Source organism: Pan troglodytes, chromosome 20, assembly GCF_028858775.2.
Source record: "Pan troglodytes isolate AG18354 chromosome 20, NHGRI_mPanTro3-v2.0_pri, whole genome shotgun sequence".
In the NCBI taxonomy this organism is placed as follows: Eukaryota; Metazoa; Chordata; class Mammalia; order Primates; family Hominidae; genus Pan; species Pan troglodytes.
The window spans coordinates 56,767,146-56,792,693 of record NC_072418.2 but is presented as its reverse complement, the minus strand read 5'-3'; the positions used below and the strand labels follow the sequence as shown (position 1 = coordinate 56,792,693).

General features: G+C 49.6%; 1 protein-coding gene across 3 annotated transcripts in view; it reads right to left on the bottom strand.

Annotated features, from left to right (window-relative positions):
• Positions 1-10,873, bottom strand: part of CACNG8 (calcium voltage-gated channel auxiliary subunit gamma 8) — a 31,565-nt gene extending 20,692 nt beyond the window's left edge. For 2 of the 3 annotated variants that reach the window (XM_054672938.2, XM_063802266.1), the window contains exons 1-2: positions 9,640-10,873; positions 6,377-6,846 (exon numbers count right to left, since the gene is read on the bottom strand). In XM_054672938.2, the coding sequence (XP_054528913.2) occupies positions 6,377-6,557 (181 nt within the window). In that variant the 5' untranslated portion in view covers positions 6,558-6,846; positions 9,640-10,873. Of the gene's footprint in view, positions 1-6,376; positions 6,847-8,761; positions 9,554-9,639 lie in introns of those variants that run through there. The other variant, XM_063802265.1, reaches the window with a different exon arrangement.
• Positions 10,874-25,548: the final 14,675 nt, after the last annotated feature.

Genomic DNA, 25,548 nt, shown 5'->3' with positions numbered 1-25,548 from the left:
CGCTCCTTAGGCAGAGCAGCCTCCGAGCTTGTTTCAATCATTACATTCTACTGCATCTCTCAGACACACTCCAAAGGGAGATGGAGATTGAGCCCGAGGGTTCCCAGGGGCACAGTGGCTGCAGGAGGCGATGACTCAGGGGGACCCAGTTTCTACACCCCTGGAGCCCCGATGGGCTGAAAGCAAGTGGATTTGTTGCTTCATTCTGCTAGAAAACCAGACACACCTGGATTCAAATCCAGATGCTGGGCCGGGCAGGGTGGCTCACGCCTCTAATCCCAATACGTTGAGAGGCCGGGGGTGAGAGGATTGCTTGAGCCCAGGAGTTCTAGACCAGGCTGGGCAATGTGGTGAGACCCATCTCTAAAAAAAAAACAAAGTAAACAAATCAGAAACAAAAACAAATCCAGACCCTACTGCATATTAACTGTGTGATCTTGGGCAACTCACTTCACCTCTCTGAGCTTCACTTCTTCTTTTAGAATGGGAATAATAAAAGTACCGGCTGGGCGCGGTGGCTTACACCTATAATCCCAGAACTTTGGGAGGCCAAGGCGGGCAGATCACCTGAGGCCGGAGTTTGAGATCAGCCTGGTCAACATGGTGAAACCCCGTCTCTACTAAAAGTACAAAAATTAGCCGGGTGTGGTGGTGGGTACCTGTAATCCCAGCTACTCAGGAGGCTGAGGCGGGAGAATTGCTTGAACCCGGGATGTGGAGGTTGCAGTGGGTTGAGATCGCGCCTCTGCACTCCAGCCTGGGCGACAGAGCAAGAATCTGTCTCAAAAACAAAATTAATAAAAATAAATAAATAAAGTACCTACTTTGCAGGGTTATTGTGCGCATCCAGTGACAAATGAATGACAATTACAACAACAACAGAGTCAGCCTTCATTCCTCCTCTCCTTGAAACGCTAACTTCCTTTGGCTTCCAAGACATCCAAGGACCTGTTTTTCCCCAAACCTGTGGCCACTCCTTTCTCCACTCCTTTGATGACTTCTCACCTCCCTCCCTTTTTTTTTTTTTTTTTTTTGAGATGGAGTCTCGCTCTGTTGCCCAAGCTGGAGTGCAGTGGCACGATCTCAGCTCACTGCAAACCTCCACCTCCAGGGTTAAAGGGATTCTCCTGCCTCAGCCTCCCAGGTAGCTGGGATTATAGGTACACGCCACCACGCCCGGCTAATTTTTGTATTTTTAGTAGAGACAGGGTTTCACCATGTTGGTCAGGCTGGTCTCGAACTCCTGACCTCGTGATCCGCCTGTCTCAGCCTCCCAAAGTGCTGGAATTACAGGCGTGAGCCACCGCGCCCGGCCATCTCCCTCACATTTTAATAGTAGACTGGCCGAAAGCTTAAGCCTTCAATGACATAAGGACATTTTATCATTTGTTCTGGTCTCTTCTCTCTCTTTTTTTTTTTTTTTTTTTTTTTGAGATGGGGTCTTGCCCTGTCGCCCAGACTGGAGTGCAGTGGTATGATCATGTCTCACTTTAGCCTCGACTTCCTGGGTTTAAGCAATCCTCCCACCTAAGCCTCCTGAGTAGCTGGGACCACAGGCACGCACCAGCACTTCCAGCTAATTTTTAAATTATTTGTAGAGACAAGGTCTCACTGTTTTCCCCTGGCTGGTCTCGAACTCCTGGGCTCAAGTGATCTTCCTGCCTTGGCCTCCCAAAGTGCTGGGATTATAGGTGTGAGCCACTGCACCCAACTGTCTCTTCTCTAAGTGATTCCATCCATCTGATTCATCTATATGATGATGCCCCTCAAACTGATATCTCCAGCCCAGCCTCTGGCCTCCTACATCATATCTCTAGCAGCCTAAATCACTGGTCAGCCAGCTATGGCTCACAGGCCAAATCCAGCTAAGAATGGGTTTTATGTGTTTTTAATGATTGAGAAAATGTCAAAGAAGAAGATGATTTTGTGGCATGTGAAAATGACATGGAATTCAAAAAAAAAGTTTTTTTTTCTTAGAGTCTCTCTCTGTTGCCCAGGCTAGAGTGCAGTGATGCGATCTCGGCTCACTGCAGCCTCCACCTCCTGGGTTCAAGCGATTCTCCTGCCTCAGCCTACCAAGTAGCTGGGACTACAGGTGTGTGCCACCACGCCTGGCTAATTTTCATATTTTTAGTGGAGACCAGTTTTCACCATGTTGGCCAGGCTGGTCTTGAACTCCTGACCTCAGGTGATCCGCCTGCTTTGGCCTCCCAAAGTGCTGGGATTACAGGTGTGAGCCACTGCACCCGGTGAAATTCAGATTTTAGTGTCCATAAATGAAGTCTCATTGGAACACAGCCACACTCACTTACAGACTGTCTTGGTCGTTTTCACGAGTAGTCGTGATAGAGACTGCTCCACAAAGCCTGAAATCTTTACTATATGGCACTTTATAGGACCTTCACCGTGCTGACCTCTGTCCAGATGTTATCTGTTAATGGGCATCGTAAATTTAACATGCCCAAAACTGAGCCCATGGTCCCTCTCCTTCATAATAAATTTGATAAGAGAAAATAAATAAAACAGCTGCTGTTTCATCTTATGAATGGCTCCCCTATTCTCAGGAGCTCAGGCCGAAGCCTTAGAGCGCTGATTCTCAACTCAGGGCGATTTTATCCCCCAGGAGACAGCTGACAATGTTTAGACACAATTTACAATTTTGGTTGTCACGACTGGGAAGGGCGCTGCTGGCATCCTAGTAGGAGAGATCAAGGCTGTTGCTCAGCATCCTACAATGCATAGGACGGCCCCTCCACACAGAATTATCCACCCCAAAATATCAACCATGCTGCGGTGGAAAAACCCTGCTTTGGAGACGCCCCTGGCTCTTCTCTCTCATATCCTACAACTGCTCCATCAGCAACTCCTGCCCACGATAGCTCCAGAATATACTCAAAATTCAAACAACTTCCCAAACCCTGCTGCCCCCACCCTAGATGAGCCTCTCGTCTCATTTGCCTTCCCCTCGGTCATTTGTTAACACAGCAGCAAGAAACATACCGCAAAAATGTAAGTCAGCTCGTGTGACTCCTCTGCTCAAGAACCTTCAACGGCTCCCATCTCCGAATCTAAAGCAAAGTGCTTTCTGGGATGTATAAGAAGCCGTGAGGCCGGGTGCAGTGGCTTACATCTGTAATCCCAACACATCGGGAGGCTGAGGCCGGAGGATTGCTTGAGCCCAGGAGTTTGAGACCAGCCTGGGCAATATAGTGAGACCCTGTGTCTACAAAAAATGGGGGCATGTGCCTGTAGTTCTAGCTATTTGGGAGGCTGAGGCAAGAGGACGGCTTGGGTTCAGGAGTTCAAGGCTGCAGTGAGCTATGGTCTTACCACTGCACGCCAGCCTGGGTGACAGAGCAAAACCCTGCCTAAAAACAAAAAAAGAAAAACAAAACAAAAACAAACACAGAAGCTGGCCAGGCGTGGTGGCTCACATCTGTAATCCCAGCACTTTGGGAGGCCTAGGCGGGCCAATCACTTGAGATCAGCAGTTCGAGACCAGCCTGGCCAACATGGTAAAACCCTGTCTCTACTAAAAATACAAAAATTAGCCGGGCGTGGTGGCACACACCTGTGATTCCAGCTACTCGGGAGGCTGAGGTATGAGAATCGCTTGAACCCAGGAGGCCGAAGTTGCAGTAAGCCAAGATCACGCCACTGCACTACAGCTTGGGGGACAAAGCAAGACTCTGTTTCAATAAATAAATAAATAAATAAATAAATAAAATAATTTTTTAAAAACAGAACCTGTGGGATGGGGACCCTGATACCCCTACGACTGCACCTCTTACTCCTACGTTCCCCGCCACCCACTCTGCCCCGGCCACGCTGACCTCACACTGGCTTGATCAACACACAGCCACACTCCCACCTCAGGGCCTCTGCGCCTGCTATTCCTACAGTCTGAAGCACTTTCCTCCATCTCTTACTTCCTTCAGACCTGTGATCAAATGTCACCTGCTCGGGGAAGCTTTTCCTAGATTCCTTATCTACTTCCCACGGGGATCCCTGACACCTCCCATCCCCTCCCCCAACTCCTTGTCCTCCTTAGCACTCAGTTCTATCTAATACCCTAAAGGTTGACTTTACCTCCATCATTATCTGTCTCTTCCTTAGAATATAAGATATATAACGACAGGAGGTTTTGTCTGTTTGTTTTCCACTGCTGCAGCCCCAGAATCCAGAACAATGCCTGGCACATAATATAAACTCAATAAAAATGGGACGTTGAATGAATGAATGAATGAATGACATCCCTACTAGATGCCACGTGCTGTCCTAGGGCTTCCATGATGGGAGCCCTCACACTTGGCTCTATGCCTGGTACTTGGTCAGACCAGTGAATGGACATGAACTCAAACTTCCACAGGAGAGGCAAAGAACATCACGAGAGCCGTGGGAGGAATGGGAGGCGAGACAGAGCGGATGGAGGTGACTGTGGGGAAGTGGAGACCCCCCAGCTGCTGCTCAGATCCGGCCCATCGTGGTCAGGGTAGAACACAGGCTTGTGCTAGATCTTCCGCTAGCTCAGAAGAAGCCGGAAATCAGAACTACAATGGGAAGCCTCCCTATTTTTAACTGTTGGCAATGGATTCAGATTTTGCTTTCAGTTTTAAACACTTTGTACACTAGACAGAGCGCATCTGTGAATCCCATCCATGGGATTCGAGTTCTGCTCTTGGCTCGGCCCCTTTCTCAGCTAGGTGACCTTGGGCAAGTGACTTCACTTCTCTGAGCCTCAGTTTACCCATCCCCAACAGCGAGGTGGTGCCCACCTCATAGGATTAAACAAGATAACGTTCCCGGCTTGTCGTGAACACTCAGCAAAACAGAGGAAGAAGGGGCAGAGGAAATAGAGGGGGATGAAAAAGAGAAGCAAGAGATTTCAATCTTTTGGCCGAAGGGGGCATCAGGATGGCTGGTTCCACTCCTTCACGTTGCAGACAAGGGCTGTGAGGCTGGGGTGCAGGAGGGAAGACAGTGGTCACACAGCAGGGCAGATATGCAGCAGAACTGGCACCCAAGACTCCTGCTTCCCAGCCCCGTAGCTACTTGATACTCAGGAAAGAAATACTGATGCTAAGAGTGGGAGAGAGAAGGGGTTGGCGCAGCAGAGGGCAGGAGTCTTGGAGAAGTGGGGGAGTCGAGAGCCAGGGAGCCGAGCTAGGAGAGAAGCTGTGAGAGGGAGAACAGGACAGAGGAAAAGAACCAAGTCGAAGATCCGAGGAGGTAGCAGGGGCAGGAGCGAGAAGCCTTAACGTGAAGGCATGAGGCATCGAGTCAGGAAGACGTCGAACGAGGCATGAGTGAAGGAAGAGGAAGTGGAGTCCACTAAAGGAAAAAGGAGGAAAGGACCAGGATGGGAGGTTGGAGGGCATCCTGGTGGGAGAGACATGGGAGGGGGCACTGATGGGAAGAGAAAGATGAACAGGAGGAGAAGCACAAGGCAGAAAAGAGAGAAAGTCATGCGTGAGGGCGAGTTAAGGCACGAAGTTTCAGGGGAGCAGCAGCCAAAGAGAAGGGGAAAGAGACAGACCGGAAGACTGAGCCGTGAAAGGGGGCGGGAGAGGCAGGGGACTTCAGAGGACTGGGGGGAAATGTCGGTAGAGAGAAGATGTCACGGGGCACGAGGGAGAGGAAATGAAGGGGCAGGTGGAGCGGAGGAGCAGGGTCAAGATGAACTGAGGGGAAAGAGGGAGAAAGAGGCTGCTGGGTGCAGTGGCTCATGCCCTTCATCCCAGCACTTTGGAGGCCAAGGCAGGAGGATCTCTTGAGCTCAGGAGCTCGAGACCAGCCTGGGCAACAGGAGACCTCATCTCTACAAATAATGAAAAAAATTAGCTGGGCACAGTGGCTCATGCCTGTGGTCCCAGCTACTCAGGAGGCAGAGGTGGGAGGATGGCTTGAGCCCAGGGATTCGAGGCTGCAGTGAGCTGTGATTGTGCCACCGTACTCCAGCCTGGGCGACAGAGTGAGACCTTGTCAAAAAAAAAAAAAGAGAAAAGGCACAGGGCAGAGTGGAAGAAATGAAACAGGAGGAGCCCCAGGTACTGGAGAGAGGGAAGATGCAGGGGTGTGATGGGGCAGCGCAGGAGACACGGACTAGGGAAAGATAGGATAAGGGGGTTCAGCGGAGAGGCAGAGGCGCTGCAGAGGGAGCATGCCGAGGAATTCCGCAGGGTGCCAGGACGCAGGGAGGAGTGGGAAGGAGGGGAGAGGAGGTCAGGGGCGCGAGTGGGAAGGCGCAGAAGCCCCTCTGGCAGAGGAGGAGGGGTGCCCAAGGGGGCCCCAGGATCAGGGACAGGCAGCCCCGGGAGGCTCAGGGTGTCTCGGAGGGGAGCGGCGGGGGCTGCGGGGAGGGCCACCCGCACCCTACCTTCCAGGCAGCAGATCCTCCAGAGGCCCGAGTGCGTGAGGCCGCCGGGGTCCTTCTTCTCCGAGGCGCCGCCGCCCCCGCGGTGGGGGGTCCCGTCGTCGCCGCTGGCCGTGAGGTTGGTGGTGTTGCAGATGAGGGCGCGCGTGTAGAGCCAGTAGTCAGTGCTGATGGCGATGGTCATGAGGCCGAAGGCGGCGAAGGCGCCCACCGTCGTCAGCAGCACCTGCACCCCCTTCTCGCACCAGAGGCCCCGCTCTTCGTTCCAGCGCTTCAGCGACTCCAGTTTGACCACGGGCAGCCGGGGGGCCGTGGGCCACCACCGGGGCAGCGGGGGCGGGGCCGTGCCGGCGGCTGGGGGGGGTCACAGCGCAGGCAGAAGCGGGGGGCCCGGGGCCGGCGGGGCTGGGGAGGGGGCGGCGAGGAGGAGGCTGCGGCCGGGGAGGGGGTCAGAGCGCGGCCATGGTCGGCGGCTGGTGGAGGGCAAGGAGCGAGATCTCGCATTAGAGGAGAAGAAGACACAGGTACCTCCCCCAGTCCCCGCCCCCCCCTAAAATCCCTGCCTCAGCTCCAGAAACTCCTTCCACTCGGGGCTCCACTGCTTCTCTTTCTCAAAAATAATCATCATCATCATAATAAATAAATAAAATAAAATCTCTCTCCACTCTTGTCTTCTGCCCAAGAAAGTCATCCCACCATCCCACTAACCCCACTCGGAGGAGTCCCCACCACCGCTCACACTCGCAGCCCTCGCCCCTAGCCCGCGCTGCCTCCGCCCCAGGGGGCTCCACGGTCCTCGTCGCCTGGGAAGCCGCCCCCCGCCATGATGCCAAGCCCCACGCCGCCGCCTCCTCCCCAGGAGCCCCTGTCGCGTTCCTCCTTCCTTAGCGACCCCCGCCCCATCACCATTCGGTTCCCACCAGCTCTCCCCACTCTTCCCCTGCAAGCCCCACCTCTCCACCCGCTAGAACCCTTCCCTGTCAGCCCAACTTTTCCCTGAGCGTCTCCACAACTTAAGAAGCCCGAGTAGCACCACTTCCGTGGGAGTAACCTCCGCGAGCCCCCTCCGGTCTGGCTTTTGTCATTCCATCACTCCAAATGGTCCCCCACAATTTCCTCTCCTTAGGAAAAATAAAGCTCTCAATCTCTCTTCAACTAAAAAGGAAAAATTAAAAGAAGAAGAAAAAGAAAAAGAAAATCCCAGCTGACCCTCACAGTTTGTGCAACTCAGAATCACCAGCCACCCGCAGTCAGTCTCCTCTCCCTGGAAGCCCCCTCCTGCCTCGGGCAGCCTCCAACACACCTGGAAATCACCCGAGGACCTTAAAAATTCGGATGTTTGAGTCCCACCTGAGAAAGTCCGACATGGTTGGTCTGCAGTGTGGCCTGCGCATCTAAGTTTTTAAAAGCTCCCTGGGGAATTCTAATGCACCCAACATCAGACCCACTGGTTTGCAAGCTGCCCCCTGCCATCTCCAGCCCATTCCCTCTCACAGCCCCCACTGTCTCCCCACAAGCCACTCACTCCGCACCCCATACTATGCCTTCACTCCAGGAAAACCCCCACTCTCTCTTTTGCTTTAGAAGAGTCTTCTGAATCTTCCCCCACCCGCCACCCCCCCTACAACTTAAACGAATTCATATCATAACCATCGTTTTCTCCTCCATTAAGAAAAATTTCCTCCGTGAGTTCCACGGCATTTTCTACTCGCAAGAGTGGCTTCCTCCAGACCCCAAATGTCTCTCCACTCAGGACCATTCCAATCTCTGCCCTGTACTCCCATAGCAGGGGGCACACTGTACCACCCACCCCACCCCCCCTGCACTCACAGCAGCTCCCACTGCCTCCAAATCCCCTCCTCGTAGCCCTTCATCATCACACGGGATCTTCAGCACACTGTTTCCCCCAACTTGAGATCCCCCTAACTCACTTTGAACCCCACTCTCTCTTCAATGTACCAGGAAGCATCCTCCCCAACTTCTCTCTCATCATATAGAATTCCCTTGACTCACTTCCTCTTGCTCCACCGCTATAGCTCCCAGCTTCTCCTCTGCCCCGGAAAATCCCCTCCGCAGGCCCCCACAGGCTTCCCTTCTTGGGAACGCCCCCCAGTACTCCCCTCTACGACTTCACCTGTACAGGAACACACACTGTAGCCCCTCATCTTCTTCCACACGCAGAAAGAGCCCCCCAGTAGACTGTGTCCCTCTGAAAAATGTGATCCGCAAGACTACAACTCTCTTTTCAATTTGGAATACTTTCCCAGCCTGCACCCGCTGCCCCGTGGCTCCTTCATTTCTCTCTTCCACATTCTCCCCCGACCAACATGCCCCCAGCCCTGCCTGTCTCCCCCACCCCAACTGTCCTCTGGGGGATGTACTCCTTACTTGCTTCCACACTGCTTCTTCAACTTCTTTCCCCAAACCCACTATAGTTAAGAGCCTGGAAACCTTAGACGAAGGGGGGATTAAAAAAAAAAACAAAACAAAAACCAGAACCTAGGTCCCAGTACAGGGTGACCTTGGCCTCCTGATTGCTTCCCCGTCTCCACTGGCCCCCATCAGCTGGCCTCAGACTGGGGCTGCTCCGAGGAGGGGCTGTGGAAAAAGGTTGTCTATGGGGGGTGTCTCCATGGCAACTGGGCCTAGTGCCCCACACGTTGTGTTCCCTCCCCCACCTCAACTCCCTTCTGCCCACACACAGCCCTTCCTCAGGCCACAGTTCAGCAGCCCGCTGGACAGGGCAACCCCCGGCCTCGCGGCCTGGGCGCCGGCCCCTTCCTCTCTTTTCTGTCCGCATGCTGAGTTTCCTCTCTTCTTGATCTCTTGGCCTCTTCTCCCCGAATTGGTGCCCCTCACCACCAGCAGGGACACCTACCCTGTCTTAACAGATATCTGCTCTCAGTGGGGTAAGCCTGTGACCCCAGGCCCCTAACAACCTGGGATAAGAGGGGAAGGGAAGAGGACGGAAAGGAGGGAAATTCTCCTTCCGTCCAAAAAAAAAAAAAAAAGATTCGAAGATCTTTTCATTTTGTCAATTTGGGGCACAATCTGGTTTCAGGGACTCTTAGTCCATCGTTCAGCAGCTGCCAGGGAGAAGAGAGCTGGGGACCCCCAATTCTAAAGCTTCCGGATATGAGGGGGTCACTCTCCTTTCTCCTTAGGAAGGGGACCAGCTCTTTTCTCCAGAATTCGGGGGGGGGGGGGATCACAGAACATTAATTCTACCTCCACCCACCTCCGATTAATAAAAAGATCTGTCTCACCTCTGTTAATGATAGGTCAACTCTCCGATGCACGGAGGAGGGGACGTCGAGCCCCCCCTGTTGGCACCCCCCCCAGAAAAACCTTTTGGCTCCCAATTCTCGCTGCTTCCCCCTCCCCCAGCAGTGAGGGACCCAGGCGTCCGACCTGGTTCGGGGAGTGGAGATGAGGAGGCGTATGGGGAATGGGGGTGCTGAGGCCAGGCTGGGGCTGGGGGGCAGCTCTGAGCCTGGGCCCCAAGGGAGTGAGGGTCGGGATATATATATTTAAAAAAAAAGGTGAGGAGACAATTTGGTTCTCGTGTCGCTGGGTAAAGTGCGGAGCTGGAGGACGAGAGGGAGGGAGTAGGGAGGGAGGGGGAGGGGAGCTGCTGAGGGATGGGGAGCCTCGGAGAGGAGATGGATGGGGGAAGGGAAAGAGGGGGGCAGGGTCGAGTGGCAGAAGGAAGCCGGAGAAGAAGAGAGAGATCCAGAGAGGGAGGGAGAGAGACAGAGAGAGACGAGGAGAAACGGAAAGAGAGAGACCCAGAGACCGCGAAACAGAAATGGGGGAGGGAGAAATTTGGGGGAGGCAGCGGCTGGAAGCAGAAGGAAGTTGGAGAGATACACACAGAGAAATATCCAGAGAGAGAAGGGGACAGGGACAGAGACTCAAAGAGAGAAACGCAGGGGCTGGGGGGGAGGGGGTGGGGGAGGGCTGGGGTAAGTGTGTGGGGGGGTCAGGATCTGGGAAACAGAAGGAAAGAAGAGAGAGGGAGAGAGTCATCCAGAGAGGAGGGAGGAGGGACAGATGGGGAGAGACAGACAGAAAGAGAGAGACTGAGAGGATGGGGGAGAGAGGGGGGAGAGGGAATGAAATGGAGAGCGGGTAGGGAGAGAAATTGGGGATGGGGGCAAGGTCTTGCTAGAGAGAAGGAAGCTTTAAAGAGAGAAGAAGATGCGGAGAGGGAGCGGGGGAGCAAGATAGTAAATGAAAGAAATGGAGGGTAGAAGGGCCTGGATGGCAGAAGGTACCTGGGGAAAGAAAGGCAAGTGCAGGAAAAGAGGGAGACCCAGAGAGAGACAGACGGAGAGGGACTGAGACAGGAAGAGAGAGAGATCCAGAGAAACAGAGGCAGACACAGAGACTGGGGATGCACCCGAAGGAAGCCCAGAAAAAATAACGGGAGAGGGGTGAGGCTGAGAAGCCCTGAGGAGGTCAGAGATGAAGGATACCCCTGCCCCCGCCCCCTCCCGCGTCCCCAGCCCCGGATCCCTGCCCCCTCCCCCATTCCAATGCCACCACCCCCACCCCCACTAGCCTCCATCTCTCTTCAGCATCGCTTGCCGCCGCCACCGCCTCTTCCTGTCGTCATAGCAACAGGATCCAGGCGCCCAGCCAAGGCTGGCAGCGGCGGCCGGAAATGAGGGGAGGGCCTTTTCAAAAGGACCCCAGGAATGCTCCCCTTTCCCAAAATCCAAGGGAAAGCGCAACTTCCCGGGGTCTTCCCACCGCTCCTCCTCCAAGTGGCGAGGGCAAAGATTCCCGCCCCCCCACCCCAAATAAAACAATATTGAACTTACCACGTTAACAAGCCTTTTGACTTTCACCAACAATTTTTTTTCTCTTCTCATCAGCCTCCCCTCCCCTAGTTCAAACCTGATGGGGAAGAAGGGGTAGAGTTAGATGCCCCCGAGATGGGGCTGGGGCTGGGAAGGAGAGTAGAATGCCAAAAGCTTGGGTGCAAATATGTCTTAGAGAAACTTGTCTGGGACTGGGTAGGGGTCTATGCAACAGTTTTGAGAAGCATGGATCTGTCCGTTCTGGAACTAGCTAGTAGGTTGGGGAAGTGGAACAATTGGAGGTGGAAAGTCTGAGATCAGAGTCTGAAAGTTCGGTCTTGGGTCCAAATTTCACGGATGCTCCCAAGGCTTCGTGTGACCTTGGACAAAACACTTCTTCTCCTCTATACTCAGTTGCTCTTGGTTATAAAGGGCACAGAAGCTGCCTCCAATCAAGTGAGAACGCGGATGGGAAGTGGGCTTGCACGTGGCTCTAGGCAAGCCGTTTACTCAAGACCCGATCCTCGTAAAAATGTTATCAGAAACTAAGAACTAGTAGCCATGGCTGATTGAAGGCTGTTGGCATGCTTCGCTGTCTTACAGAAGTCCTACAGAATCTTTGCAGTGTGGGCACCAATGTTCCTATATTATCCATGAGTAACCTGAGGCTCTGAGACAATAGGGGTTATGGGGGTGGAGGGCGGCCAACAATAGGTGAAATTCATAGTCATTTAACCCAACACACCTTTACTGCTCCCTCCTGGGGGCTGGCAGAAACAGGAATAACCTGTGTTCCCTAAATCTATTTACCTAGTGTTTGCTCCTGCTGGTTCCTTCCTTTGGAGGGGCGATATCTTTCAGTCCCCAGCATCTCACATTTCTACTGAAATTTCTTTAGGTCGTTTCACTTAATTCTCTCCCCGCCCCATGGGAGAAAGTTTAGACATGCATTCCAACACTCCTGGTTTAGAAGCTAAGAAACACAGCCCCCAAGGGAAGGGGTCTGGAATTCATTTGTTTGAGGAAAGTTGATTATTTTCTGCTCTTTTGCTGGGGGGTGCGGGGGGAGATACATCAGCAAACAATGATGATAACCAATATAAACTGGACATTTAGGCTGGGTGCAGTGTCTCATGCCTGTAATCCTAGCAATTTGGGAGGCCGAAGCGGGCGGATCACCTGAAGTCAGGAGTTTGAGACCAGCCTGACCAACATGGTGAAACCCCATCTCTACTAAAAATACAAAATTAGCCGGGCATGGTGGTGCATGCTTGTAATCCCAGCTACTTGGGAGGCTGAGGCAGGAGAGTCGCTGGGACCAGGGAGATGGAGGCTGCAGTGAGCTGAGATCGAACCATTGCACTCCAGCCTGGACAACAAGAGTGAAACTCCGTCTCGAAAACAATAAAAATAAAAACAAACTGGGCATTTAATATTACAGACTCCAAGGAGCCTGAGGGTATTTGTTCCATCTTCAAAAGAAGTGGGTTCTGTTAGCAGCCCCCACTTTAAAGATGTGAAAACTGAGGTTGAGAGGTCAGTTGTATTGGAGGAAATTCATCAGGACATCAAATTCCAGAGCCTATGCTGATATAACTGCACTGGTGAGAACGACTATGAAGATAATTTTTTAAAGCCAGGGTTTCCCAACCTCAACGTTCTCAACATTTGGGCTGGATAATTTTGTGTGGTGGAGGCTGTCCTGTGCATTGTAGAATGCTGAGCAGTACTCCTCGCCTCTATCCACTAGATGCCAATAGCACCTCCAAATAGCACCCTAAAAATAGCATTTGGGGACAACCAAAAATGTCTCCAAACATTGCTCAATGTCCCTTGGGGAACAAAATCGCCCCTGTTAAGAACTATTAAATTATACGAACTAGCAACTGGGGGAAACCTCTTTATTTTATTTTAAATGAAAATATATTTCCTAGTCAAATCAATATAGGCTCATGGTTTAAAAAAAGAAAAGAAAAAAATCAAATGGTACACAAGGGACTACAATAAAAATAATTTAGCCTGTTCCACCTCAAGTCCTTTTCCTTATTGGAAAAGTCTATTAACATTCTTGTTTTTGCTTTCGTTCTTGTTACTTGAGACGGAGTCTCGCTCTGTCGCCAGGCTGGAGTGCAATGGCGCAATCTCGGCTCACTGCAACTTCTGCCTGCCGAGTTCAGGCCATTCTTGTGCCTCAGCCTCCCGAGTAGCTGGGATTACAGACACACAGCAACATGCCCACCTAATTTTTACATTTTTAGTAGAGATGGGGTTTCACGATGTTGGCCAGGATGGTGTTGATCTCCTGACCTCTTGATCTGCCCGCCTCGGCCTCCCAAAGTGCTGGGATTACAGGCATGATCCACCATACCCGGCCGTCTATTAATATTCTTAGCTATTTCTTCTCTTACTTGCCTTGACATCCCTAAATAATGATTTTCTTTTGGAATCAAAATTATACATTATTTATAGATATTTTTTCTCTAATAGATAACAAATCAATTCATGCAGCCCCCGCTTTTCCTTCCCTTCTTCCTCAAGTGTTAGTTCTTCTATTGGTAATTTTGTGACACTAAGTGACGCATGATTACATCATGATTTATTTCAACAACTAAAGAGTATATCTCTTTTTTTCACAGCTTTATTGAGATCGAATTCACATATCATGCAATTCACCCACTCAAAGTGTACAATTCAACGGCTTTTAATTGTACAGAGCTGTGCAATCATCAACTTCAGATCACTTTTAGAATATTTTCATTAGTCCAAGGAGATACTGCATACTCCTTAGCCATCACCCCCAATCTAAGCACCCACTCCAGCCCTAGGCAATCACTAATGTACTTTCTGTCTGTATAGATTTTCCCATTCTAGACATTTCATAGAAATTGAATCATACAATGTATGGTTCTTTGTGTCTGGCTGCTTTCAGGCTAAGTAAGTAACGTCTTTAAGGTTCATCCATGTTGTAGCATGAGCCAGTGCTTCATTCCATTTTATGGCAGAATAACATTCCATGGTATAGCGGGAGATACCACATTTTATTTATCCATTCATGTATCAATGAACATTTGAGTTTCTTCCACATTTTGGTTATTACGAATAATGCTACTGTGAACATTTGTGTGCACATTTTTGTGTAGACATATCTTTTCATATCTCTTGGGCACATACCTGGCAGTGAACTTGTAGAATGAGTTTAAGAAATGAGATAGCATCTCTTCACTTCATTTTGAAAGATGGGAGTATTACCGGGTGTGGTGGCCCACGCCTGTAATCCCAGCGCTTTGGGAGGCCGAGACGGGCAGATCACCTGAGGTCGCGAGTTCGAGACCAGGCTGGCTAACATGGTGAAACCCCGTCTCTACTAAAAATACAACAATTCGCTAGGCATGGTGGTGCACGCCTGTAATCCCAGCTACTTGGGAGGCTGAGGCAGGAGAATCGCTTGAACCTGGGAGGTGGAAGTTGCAGTGAGCCAAGATCGTGCCACTGTACTCCAGCCTGGACAACAAGAGTGAAACTCTGTCTCAAAAAAAAAAAAAAAAGCCGGGCGCAGTGGCTCATGCCTGTAAACCCAGCACTTTGGGAGGCCAAGGCGGGCAGATCACGAGGTCAGGAGATCGAGACCATCCTGACTAACACGGTGAAACCCCGTCTCTATTAAAAATAAAAAATAAAAAAAATTAGCCGGGCGTGGTGGCAGGCGCCTGAAGTCCCAGCTACTCGGGAGGCTGAGGCAGGAGAATGGCGTGAACCTGGGAGGCGGAGCTTGCAGTGAGCTGAGATCATGCCACTGCACTCCAGCCTGGGCGACAGAGTGAGACTCTGTCTCAAAAAGAAAGAAAGAAAGAAAGAAAAAGAAAGAAAGAAAGAAAGAAAGAAAGAAAGAAAGAAAGAAAGAAAGAAAGAAAGAAAGAAGAAAGAAAGAAAGAAAGAAAGATGGATGGGAGTATTGAACCCACTGATCACTCCTTCAGCTCATGGAAGGCCCCTTCAGAAGGGGTGTCACAGAAGAAGCAGGTTGTGGACTTTTATAAGATCTCATTTCTACATTTGCTCACATATTCATTTCACATTAGCCAAGGCCTCTGCTGGGCTTGACCCAGAGACCTAGAGCCTGCAGACTTAGAGATAGGTTTGCTAATCCCTTCCCTTGAGAAGGTCCTCGGTCCTCACTTCCAACTGTGATAGGCAGAATTTTAAAATAACCTCCAAGATTCCCACCACCTGGTGTACACACCCAAGAGAATCTCCTTCCCTTGAGTGTGGACAAGAGCTGTCACTAGGAGGTAATGCAGTCCCCATGATTATGTGACATTATATGGCAAGGTATGGGATTTTGTAAATATAATTAAGGTCCCTAATCAGTTGACTTCATTAAAAAAGAAATTATCTGGCTGGGCGCGGTGGCTTACGTCTGTAATCCCAGCACTTTGGGAGGCTGAGGTGGGCAGATCACGAGGTCAGGAGATTGAGACCAACCTGGCTAACACGGTGAAACCCCGTCTCTACTAAAAATACAAAAAATTAGCCAGGTGAGGTGGCGGGTGCCTGAAGTCCCAGCTACTCGGGAGGCTGAGGCAGGAGAATGGCATGAACCCCGGGGGGGCGGAGCCTGCAGTGAGCCGAGATCGCGCCACTGCACTCCAACCTGGGCAACAGTGAGACTCCGTCTCAAAAAAAGAAAAGAAAAGAAAAGAAATTATCCCAGGTGGGCCTGGCCTAATCAGGTGATCTCTTAGGAAAGGATCAAGACGTCAGAAATAACCAAAGCAAAGGAGTTGCTGAGAACCCTGAGGAAGCAAACTGTCTTGTCATGGCAAAGACCTGAGAGTGAGTGGCAACTGCTAACTAGAAAACAGAGACCCCGGTCAAACAACTACAAGGAAATGAATTCTGCTCAACCTGTGGGAGGTTGGAAGTAGTTCTCTCCCTAGCCAAATCCCCAGCAGAGGACACAGCTAGCCGGCATCTTAACTTCAGCCTTGTGAGACCCAGAGCTCGCCAGGCGCAGTGGCTCACGCCTGTAATCCCAGCACTTTGGGAGGCCAAGGCAGGCGGATCACTTGAGGCCAGGGGTTCGAGACCAGCCTGGCCAACATGGTGAAACCCCGTCTCTACTAAAAATACAGGTGTGGTGCCGCACACCTGTAATCCCAGCTCCCTGGGAGGCTAGGGCAGAAGAATCACTTAAACCTGGGAGGTGGAGGTTGCAGTGAGCCAAGATTGTGCCACTGTATTCCAGCCTGGGCAACAGAGCAAGACTCCGTCTCCCAAAAAATAATAATAAAATAAAATTCTCGGCCGGGCGCGGTGGCTCACGCCTGTAATCCCAGCACTTTGGGAGGCTGAGGCGGGCGGATCACCAGGTCAGGAGATCGAGACCATCCTGGCTAACACGATGAAACCCCGTCTTTACTAAAAAATTCAAAAAAATTAGCCGGGCGAGGTAGCGGGAGACTGTAGTCCCAGCTACTCGGGAGGCTGAAGCAGAAGAATTGTGTGAACCCGGGAGGCGGAGCTTGCAGTGAGCCAAGATCACGCCACTGCACTCCAGCCTGGGCGACAGAGCAAGACTCCATCTCAAAAAAATAAAAAATAAAAAATAAAATAAAATAAAATTCTCCTATGTCTCCCTATTGCCCTTAGGAGTAAATCTAAGCTCCTCACCTATGTCCTTTTGCCAAGAGCACATGTCTCATCGTATACCGCCCCCATTGCTGCCTCCTGCAGACTGAAGGTGTCTTCCCTACCATTCCCAGCTCCTTCCTGTTCTGAGGGTTTCCTGGGTGGTTTTCTTCCGTGGAATCCCCTTCCATCTCAGCCATATGGCAAACCCTCTATCCACTCTTTTTTTCTTTCTGAGACAGGGTCTTGCTCTGTCACCCAGGCTGGAGTGCAGTGGCGCAATCTTGGTTCACTGCAGCCTTGACTTCCCAGGCTCAAGCCATCCTCCCACTTCTTCCTCCCCGGTAGCTGAGACCACAGGCAAGCACCACCACCCCCGGCAATTTTTTTTTTTTTTTTTTTTTGTATTTTTGATAGAGAAGGGATCTCATCATGTTGCCCAGGCTGGTCTCAAAAGCTTGAGCTCAAGCGATCCGCCCACCTCAGCCTCCCAAAATGCTGGGATTACAGAGCCACTGCACCTGGCACTATCCACTCTTGAGATTCAACTTACACGCTCCTTCCTCCAGGAAGCCTTCCCTGACCTCCCAAGCCTGCATCAGGGTCTACATCAGTGCTCCCACCCGGCCTGCACTGGCTCCTTAAAGCCACAGCAAGGCTATATTGTGATTGACCTGTGGGTCGGTCTTCTCCGCACTGGTGCCGGAGCTGTTCAAGGACAGGCACGGGTCTGAATTACTTCCGTGTCCCCTAGATCCCAGCTCAGCCCTGATGGACAGGAGCCCTCGGTCCAGGGATGATGAACAAATGAATGAATGAATGAACGAATGAATGAGAAAATGAATGAGTCAGGGAATGAGTGGATACATATTCTAGGGTCTCCACCCTCTACATAGCCAGTTCCAACCTCTTGTCCCTATCCAACCCTTCTCCCTGCCTCATATCCTGAGTGTGTGGTTTTTCCCAGGTGCGCGAGTGTTTCTCATCAACAACAGCTGGGGCCTTTGTGTTTCCTCAAGAGGAACAGGGTGGTGGTGGCATGTCTTCCTGCTGTACCAGGAAGCGTCGATCAGCGTTTCTTAAACGTCCTCATTCAGGGTGAAGTGGAAATATTCCAACGCTGGGGAGCCAGGTGGCTGGAGTTCCAACTCCGGCTCTTCTTTGCCTCCCCAAGGAACCCGGATCCAAAGCTTGGTTCTCACTGCAGCTTCCTTCTCTCATTCTCTCATCTGTAGAAGGGGAAGAGGGATACCGTTAGTGATCTCTCTCTTGTTGAGACTGTGATTCGAAATCACACATCCAAGGCATTCTGCCAGAGCTAATGGGATGTCACTGAAGCCCCTGATATTATGTACAGAATATTGTGAGTATGAGTATTTTTTTCCTGGGGGTCCGTAGCTTTTATCTGACTCTCCAAGAGGTCCCTAATCTCCTGCAGATTATCACAGCTGGCAGAGCGCCGTGGCTCATGCCTGTAATCCCAGCACTTCGGGAAGCTGAGGCGGGAGGATTGCTTGAGCCCAGCCTGGGCAACTTAGGGAGGCCCCCGACTCTACAAAAAATATATATATTTTTTTGAGATGGAGTTTTGCTCTTATTGCCCAGGCTGGAGTACAGTAGCGCGAACTTGGCTCACTGCAACCTCCACCTCCCAGGTTCAAGTGAATCTCCTGCCTCAGTTTCCTGAGTAGCTGGGATTACAGGCGTCCGCCACCACATCCGGCTAATTTTTTGTATTTTTAGTAGAGATGGGGGTTTCACCATGTTGGCCAGGCTGGTCTTGAACTCCTGACCTCAGGTGATCCACCCGCCTTGGCCTCCCAAAGTGCTAGGATTACAGGGATGAGCCACCATGCCCGGCCAAAAAATAACTCTTAAAAAATGAACCAGGAGTGTAGTCCTAGCTCCTCAGGAAGCTGAGGTGGGAGGGTGCCTTGAGCTCAGGAGGTTGAGGCTGCAGTGAGCCGAGGTCGTGCCACTGCACTCCATCCAGCCCAAGCGACAGAGAGAGACCCTGTCTCAAAATAAAAATTAAAAAAAGAATCACAGCTTATGAATCAATTTAGGAAAATCTCATTTGTGTCCATAAAAATAAAGGTAAAAAAGAAAAAAAAAATATCTTTTTTTTTTTTTTTTTTTTTTTTTTAGACGGCATCTTGCCCTGTTGCCCAGGCTGGAGTGCAATGGTGTGATCTTGGCTCACTGCAACCTCCGCCTCCCGAGTTCAAATGATTCTCCTGCCACAGCCTCCCGAGTAGCTGGGGTTACAGGTGCCCACCACCACCCCCAGCTAATTTTTTTTGTATTTTTAGTAGAGACAGGGTTTCACCATGTTGGTCAGGCTGTTCTCGAACTCCTGACCTCATGATCCACCTGCTTTGGCCTCCCAAAGTGCTGGGATTACAGGTGTAAGCCACCGCGCCCAGCCGCAAAAGAAATATCTTCATAAAGATATTTCTATTTATTGATTTCTAGATAAAAGTCTGGCACAGGCTTTCTCAATCACTGTCGCACCAGTCACATCGGAGACCAGATGATTCTTTGCCATGGGTGGCCTTCCTGCACATTTCAGGGGCTATTCCAGAACTTGCTAGGTTCCCGTAGCACCTCACTCCCCCCAGCCCTGAGTTGTGACATCCAAAAATATCTCTGGACAGCCAGGCGCGGTGGCTCACGCTTGTAATCCCAGCACTCTGGGAGGCCGAGGCGGGCGGATCACGAGGTCAGGAGATCGAGACCATCCTGGATAACATGGTGAGACCCCCGTCTCTACTAAAAATACAAAAAATTAGCCGGGCATGGTGGCGGGCGCCTGTAGTCCCAGCTACTCGGGAGGCTGAGGCAGAATGGCGTGAACCCGGGAGGCGGAGCTTGCAGTGAGCCGAGACTGAGCCACTGAACTCCAGCATGGGCGACAGAGCAAGATTCCATCTCAAAACAAAAAACAAACAAACAAAAAAAAGCAAAAACAAAAATATATCTGGACATTGCCAAATGCAACCTGGGGGCAACATGACTTCCAGTTGAGAGCCACTGTCCTAAAGGAAGAAAGTGGGAACAAAGTGGCAACAGTCACTCTCTCTGGGAAATGAGGCTGGAATTGAGAAGAGTGAAGAGAAAGCTACTTTCTTTTTTCTTTTCTTTTTCTTTTTTTTTCTTTTTTTTTTTTTTGAGACGGAGTTTCACTCTTGTTGCTGAGGCTGAATCTCAGCTCACTGTAACCTCTGCCTCCCGGGGTTCAAGCAATTCTCCTGCCTCAGCCTCCCAAGTAGCTGGGATTAGAGGCATTTGCCATCACGCCCGGCTAATTTTGTATTTTTAGTAGAGGCTACGTCATGGGATTTCACTATGTTGGCCAGGCTGGTCTTGAACTCCTTACCTCAAGTGATCCACCCGCCTTGGCCCCCCACAGTGCTGGGATTACAGACGTGAGTCACCATGCCCAGCCAAAAGCTACTTTCTTTATACCCTTCTCTGATGCTGAAACTTTTAAATCGTGACTGAGTATTAAATTTCAGGGCCAGGCACGGTGGCTCACTCCTGTAACCCCAGCACTTTGGGAGGCCAAAGCGGGCAGATCACCTGAGGTCAGGGGTTTGAGACCAGCCTGGCCAACATCGTGAAACCCCATCTCTACTAAAAATACAAAAATCAGCCGGGCGTGGTAGCACATGCCTGTAATCCCAGCTACTTGGGAAGCTAAGACAAGAGAATCACTTGAACCTGGGAGGCGGAGGTTGCAGTGAGCAGAGATCATGCCATTGCACTCTAGCCTGGGTGACAAAAGTGAAACTCCGTCTCAAATAAATTAATCAATTTATTATAAAAATAGAAAAAAAATTAAAATAGAAAAAAATTAAAAATTAAGAAGAATAAATAAATAAATAAATTCGTAATTAAAATGAGTTTATTGTTCAAATAAATTACCTCTCTGCAATGGACCACTACATAGTCATTAGAGGAATTAGGTAAATCTTACTAACTCTGTGACATACAGCATCAGCATTGAAACCTTTGAATGCAGGATCCCTCCGTACACTTAACTGTAGAGAGCTGGTGGCTCACACTTGTAATCCCAACACTTCGGGAGACCAAGGTGAGAGGATCATTTGAGGCCGTGAGTTTGAGACTCCATCTTTACAAAAAAAAATTAAAATACTAGCTGGGCATGGTGGTGCGCACCTGTAGTCTTTGCTACTCAGGAGGCTGAGATGGGAGGATTGCTTGAACCTGGGAGTTCAAGGTTGCAGTGAGCTATGATAACACCACTGCACTTCAGCTTGGGCAACAGAGCAAGATCTTGTCTCTAAAAATAAAATTAAAAAAAAAGAAAATTGTAGGGGACCCCAAAGAGCTTTTTAAATTTGTGCTATGTCTATTGATATTTTGCATATTTGCAATTCAAACTGAGAAGAAAATCTAGAATATGTATTTAAGTAAAATAATCAGCTTATTGTATATTTACATAAGCAACTTACTTTAATAAAAATAACTAGTTTCCAAAATAAAAAAATTATATAATGGTATTGGTTTATATTTTTTAAAATAGATTTAACATTTGACTCAACAGAAGAAAGTCAGTCTCATATCTGCTTCTGTGTTCAGTCATGTTCTTACTTCCTGTGAAGCCTCCAGACTCTATACACTCATGAGAGAATAAGAATGAAAAAAAGGAAAATATCTTAGTATTACGATAAAAATGCCTTTGACCTTGTGGACTTCCTAAATGAGTCTCAGGGATGTTCCAGCTCCCCAGGACACATTTTGAAAAGCACTGGTAGTGGTATTGTCCTGTAAACCAGTGTGGTCTAAGGGGGGCAGTATAGGGTAGGGTGGAAGCATTTAGCTAGACCCTGATGCAGGCTTGGGAGCTCAGGGAAGGCTTCCTGGTGGAAGGAGCATGTAAGTTGAATCTCAAGAGTGGACAGAACCCGGCGTGGTGGTTGATGCCTGCAATCTCAGCACTTCGGGAGGCTCAGGTCAGCGGATTGCTTGAGCTCAGGAGTTTGAGACCAGCCTGGGCAACATGATGAGACCCCTTCTCTACCAAAAATACAAAAAAAAAAAAAAAAAAAAAATAGCCAGGTCTGGTGGTGTTTGCCTGTGGTCTCAGCTACTGGGGAGGCTGAGGTGGGAGGATGGCTTGAGCCTGGGAAGTCAAGGCTGCAGTGAACCAAGATTGCGCCACTGCACTCCAGCCTGGGTGACAGAGCAAGACCCTGTCTCAGAAAGAAAAAAAGAGTGGATAGAGGTTTTGCCATATGGCTGAGAGATGGAAGGGGATTCCTCGGAAGGAAACCCTCAGAACAGGAAGGAGCTGGGAATGGTAGGGAAGACAACTTCAGTCTGCAGGAGGCAGCAGTGGGGACAGCATATGTTGAGACTTGTGCTCTTGGCAAAAGGACATAGGTGAGGAGCTTAGATTTACTCCTAAGGGCAATAGGGAGATATAGGTCATTGATAAACAGATGGAACCAGGTGGCTTCAATATACACAGAGGGCCGGGCATGGTGGCCCACACCTGTAATTCCAGCACATTGGGAGGCCAAGGAGGGCAGATCACCTGAGGTCAAGAGTTTGAGACCAGCCTGGCCAACATGGCGAAACCCTGTCTCTACTAAAAATACAAAATTAGCTGGGGGTGGTGGCCTGTACCTGTAATCCCAGCTACTCTGGGGGCTGAGGCAGGAGAATTGCTTGAACCCAGGAGGTGGAGGTTTCAGTGAGCCGAGATCATGCCACTGCTCTCCAGCCTGGGCAACAGAGCGAGATTCGTTTAAAAAAAAAAAGCCGGGCACAGTAGCTCACGCCTGTAATCCCAGCACTTTGGGAGGCCGAGGCAGGTGGACTGCCTGAGCTCAGGAGTTCGCAGCCAGCCTGGGCAACACGGTGAAACCCTGCCTCTACTAAAATACAAAAAATTAGCCAGGCGTGGCGGTGCGTGCCTGTAGTCCTAGGTATTCGGGAGGCTGAGGCAGGAGAATTGCTTGAACCCAGGAGGCAGAGGTTGCAGTGAGTCAAGATGGCACCACTGCACTCCAGCCTGGACAAGAGAGAAAGACTCCATCTCAAAAAAAAAAAAATATATATATATATATAGAGAGAGAGAGAGAGAGAGAGAGAGATAAATAGATGGAACCAGGTGGCTTCAATATACACAGAGGGCCAGGCATGGTGGCCCACAACTGTAATTCCAACACTTTGGGAGGCCAAGGAGGGCAGTATATATATACACACACACACACACAAAGGTATACAGCTTAGCGGATAAGTATTGTCGACACAAGAGACTCCCAGGATTCAAATTTTAGCTTGACCGCTTACTAGCTGTGTGACCAGGAGAAAGCTAATTACCCTCTCTGTGTCTCAGGATCTCATTTATAAAGTGAGAATGATACTAAGAGTACTAAACCTCCTGAGGTTACAGAATGTAAAAGGCTTAGGACTGAAACACAAAGTAGCTGGCATGTAAGCACTCAATAAATTATGCAATTAATTTATGCAAACAATTGTTATTAAGCAGCCTTGGAAAACAGTAGAGTTATATAACATACTAAATGAGCCCCACGCATTCTCATTTGAAACTGGAAGGCCCAGAACTATATGCATTACATGATAAATGTATAAAATAAAAATATGTATACCACATACTCATCTGTATGTGGATTTAAACACATGCATATATGCTTGAATATGCATAGAGTATTCCTGAAATTATACATTGAAAACTAATAATGCCTCAGGAAGAGGAGGATTTCAGAATGTTAGGACATCTTGACTTACTTTGGATAAATAAAGGTGGAACTTTTCACAGCATTTCTTTAAAACAAAACAAAAAACTCACCAATCTCGAACTGTGGGATTACATTCCATTTTCAAAGTTTAATAAACAAAAGAACTAGCTTGATTTTTTAAAAGAACACAACCCTTAGGATTTTAGGTTGTTAACTTCCCCATAGTGTTAGCAAGTATCTAGCATTTGCGTCACCACAGCCCATCCTGCAGGCAAGGCAGACAGCACCAATTGAGCAGCACGGCAGACAGCACCAATCAATGGCAACACTCTTTCCCACTGAGCAGATGTTCAGAATCCTTCTAACACCGGGCTCCAAGCAGCCCGTACGAATCACTTAGTTTTGACAACGAAGCTGAAACATGATTTGCCATCCCGAATCTCAAGCATGACCTCCATAAATTGGTGAAATTATTGAAAATGACTCAGAATATTTCCCTCCAGGAGTCCAGTCCTGCTGATTCAGAACTCTTTCCTGCTAACTTACCCCCACCAACCTCCCTATTCCAGAGGGATTTGGAATCCTTCTAAACCAACCACTGCCCTCGGTATTTTTTTATTTTTTTATAGAAAAAGAAACTGAAGCCCCAGAGATTCAAAGATTTGCTCAAGGTCACAGAATGAGTTTGCACCAAACCCATAGTAGTAAATTATAGCAGCTAAGAGTGTGGGCTCTGAGGTCAGACAGGCTGGGCATGAATTCTCCTCCGCATCTTACCAGCTGGGTGGCCTCACTTCCCTGAGCCTCGGTTTCTTCATCTATAAAATGGGGCTAATTGGGATGCCTGATTCGCAGGATGGTTGGAAGGATTCAATGAGCTAATAAATCAAAAGTGCTTAGTGCAGGCTGGGTAGGGTGGCTCATGCCTGTAATTCTAGCACTTTCAGAGGCCGAGGCAGGAGGATCCCTTGAGCCCAGGAGCTCAAGACCAACCTGGGCAACACAGGGATACCCTGTCTCTATTTTTTTTTTTTTTAAGTGCTTAGTGCAGTGTCTGATACCCTAATGATGACCTGATAAATGTGTCTTGGTTGTTAACACTTGTGACTGTAACAGCAAAAGTTATTCTGATGGATCCTTAAGAGGCCAAATCTAGACAAGGCAAAGAAGGGAAGATCTGGCACGGTGTTTCCTTTACAATACGCTGCAAGTATAAGCTTATCAAACATTTAGGCTGTTCTCAGTCTCTCAGTATAGTGGGTGAGACTGCAGATTGTGGCACCCACTTTCCGAGCCTGCCTCCTTCACCTGCAAAAATGGGGTGATAATTCCTACATACAGGGTTGCTGTGAATGTCTAATGAGATCATGTAAGGAAGGAAGGCGTCTGGCTCAGGGTAGGTGCGCAGTAAATGGTAGCAGTCATTTCTTAACAGAGGGACTGAGCCAAGCATTGGGAAAACCCACCACTGCCTAGTGCAAGGGGGAGGAAGCCTGAGCTTCAGAACCAGATAAACTTGGTTTTATTATTATTTTGAGATGGAGTCTCACTCTGTCGCCCAGGCTGGCGTGCAGTGCACTTGGCTCACTGCAGCCTCCGCCTCCCAAGTTCAAGCGATTCTCTGCTTCAGCCTCCCGAATAGCTGGGATTACAGGCGTGAGCCACCGTGGCCAGCTAATTTTTTTTGTGTTTTTAGTAGAGACAGGGTTTCGCCATGTTGGCCGGGCTGGTCTCGAACTCCTGACCTCAAGTGATCCGCCCAGCTTGACCTCCCAAAGTGCTGGGATTACAAGCGTGAGTCACCGCACCAGGCCTAAACTTGGCTTTAGCAAATGGCTCTGCCAACTTCCACCTGTGTGATCTTGGATACGTCACTTAACCTCTCTGGACCTATCTGCAAAATGAGGCCAATAAATTGACCGTGCAGCCTTGGGGGGAAAGTTAAAAGAAGCAATGAATGTCGAAGGAAGGCGAGTCATAGTAACAGTACTCTACGTGGTCATAATAA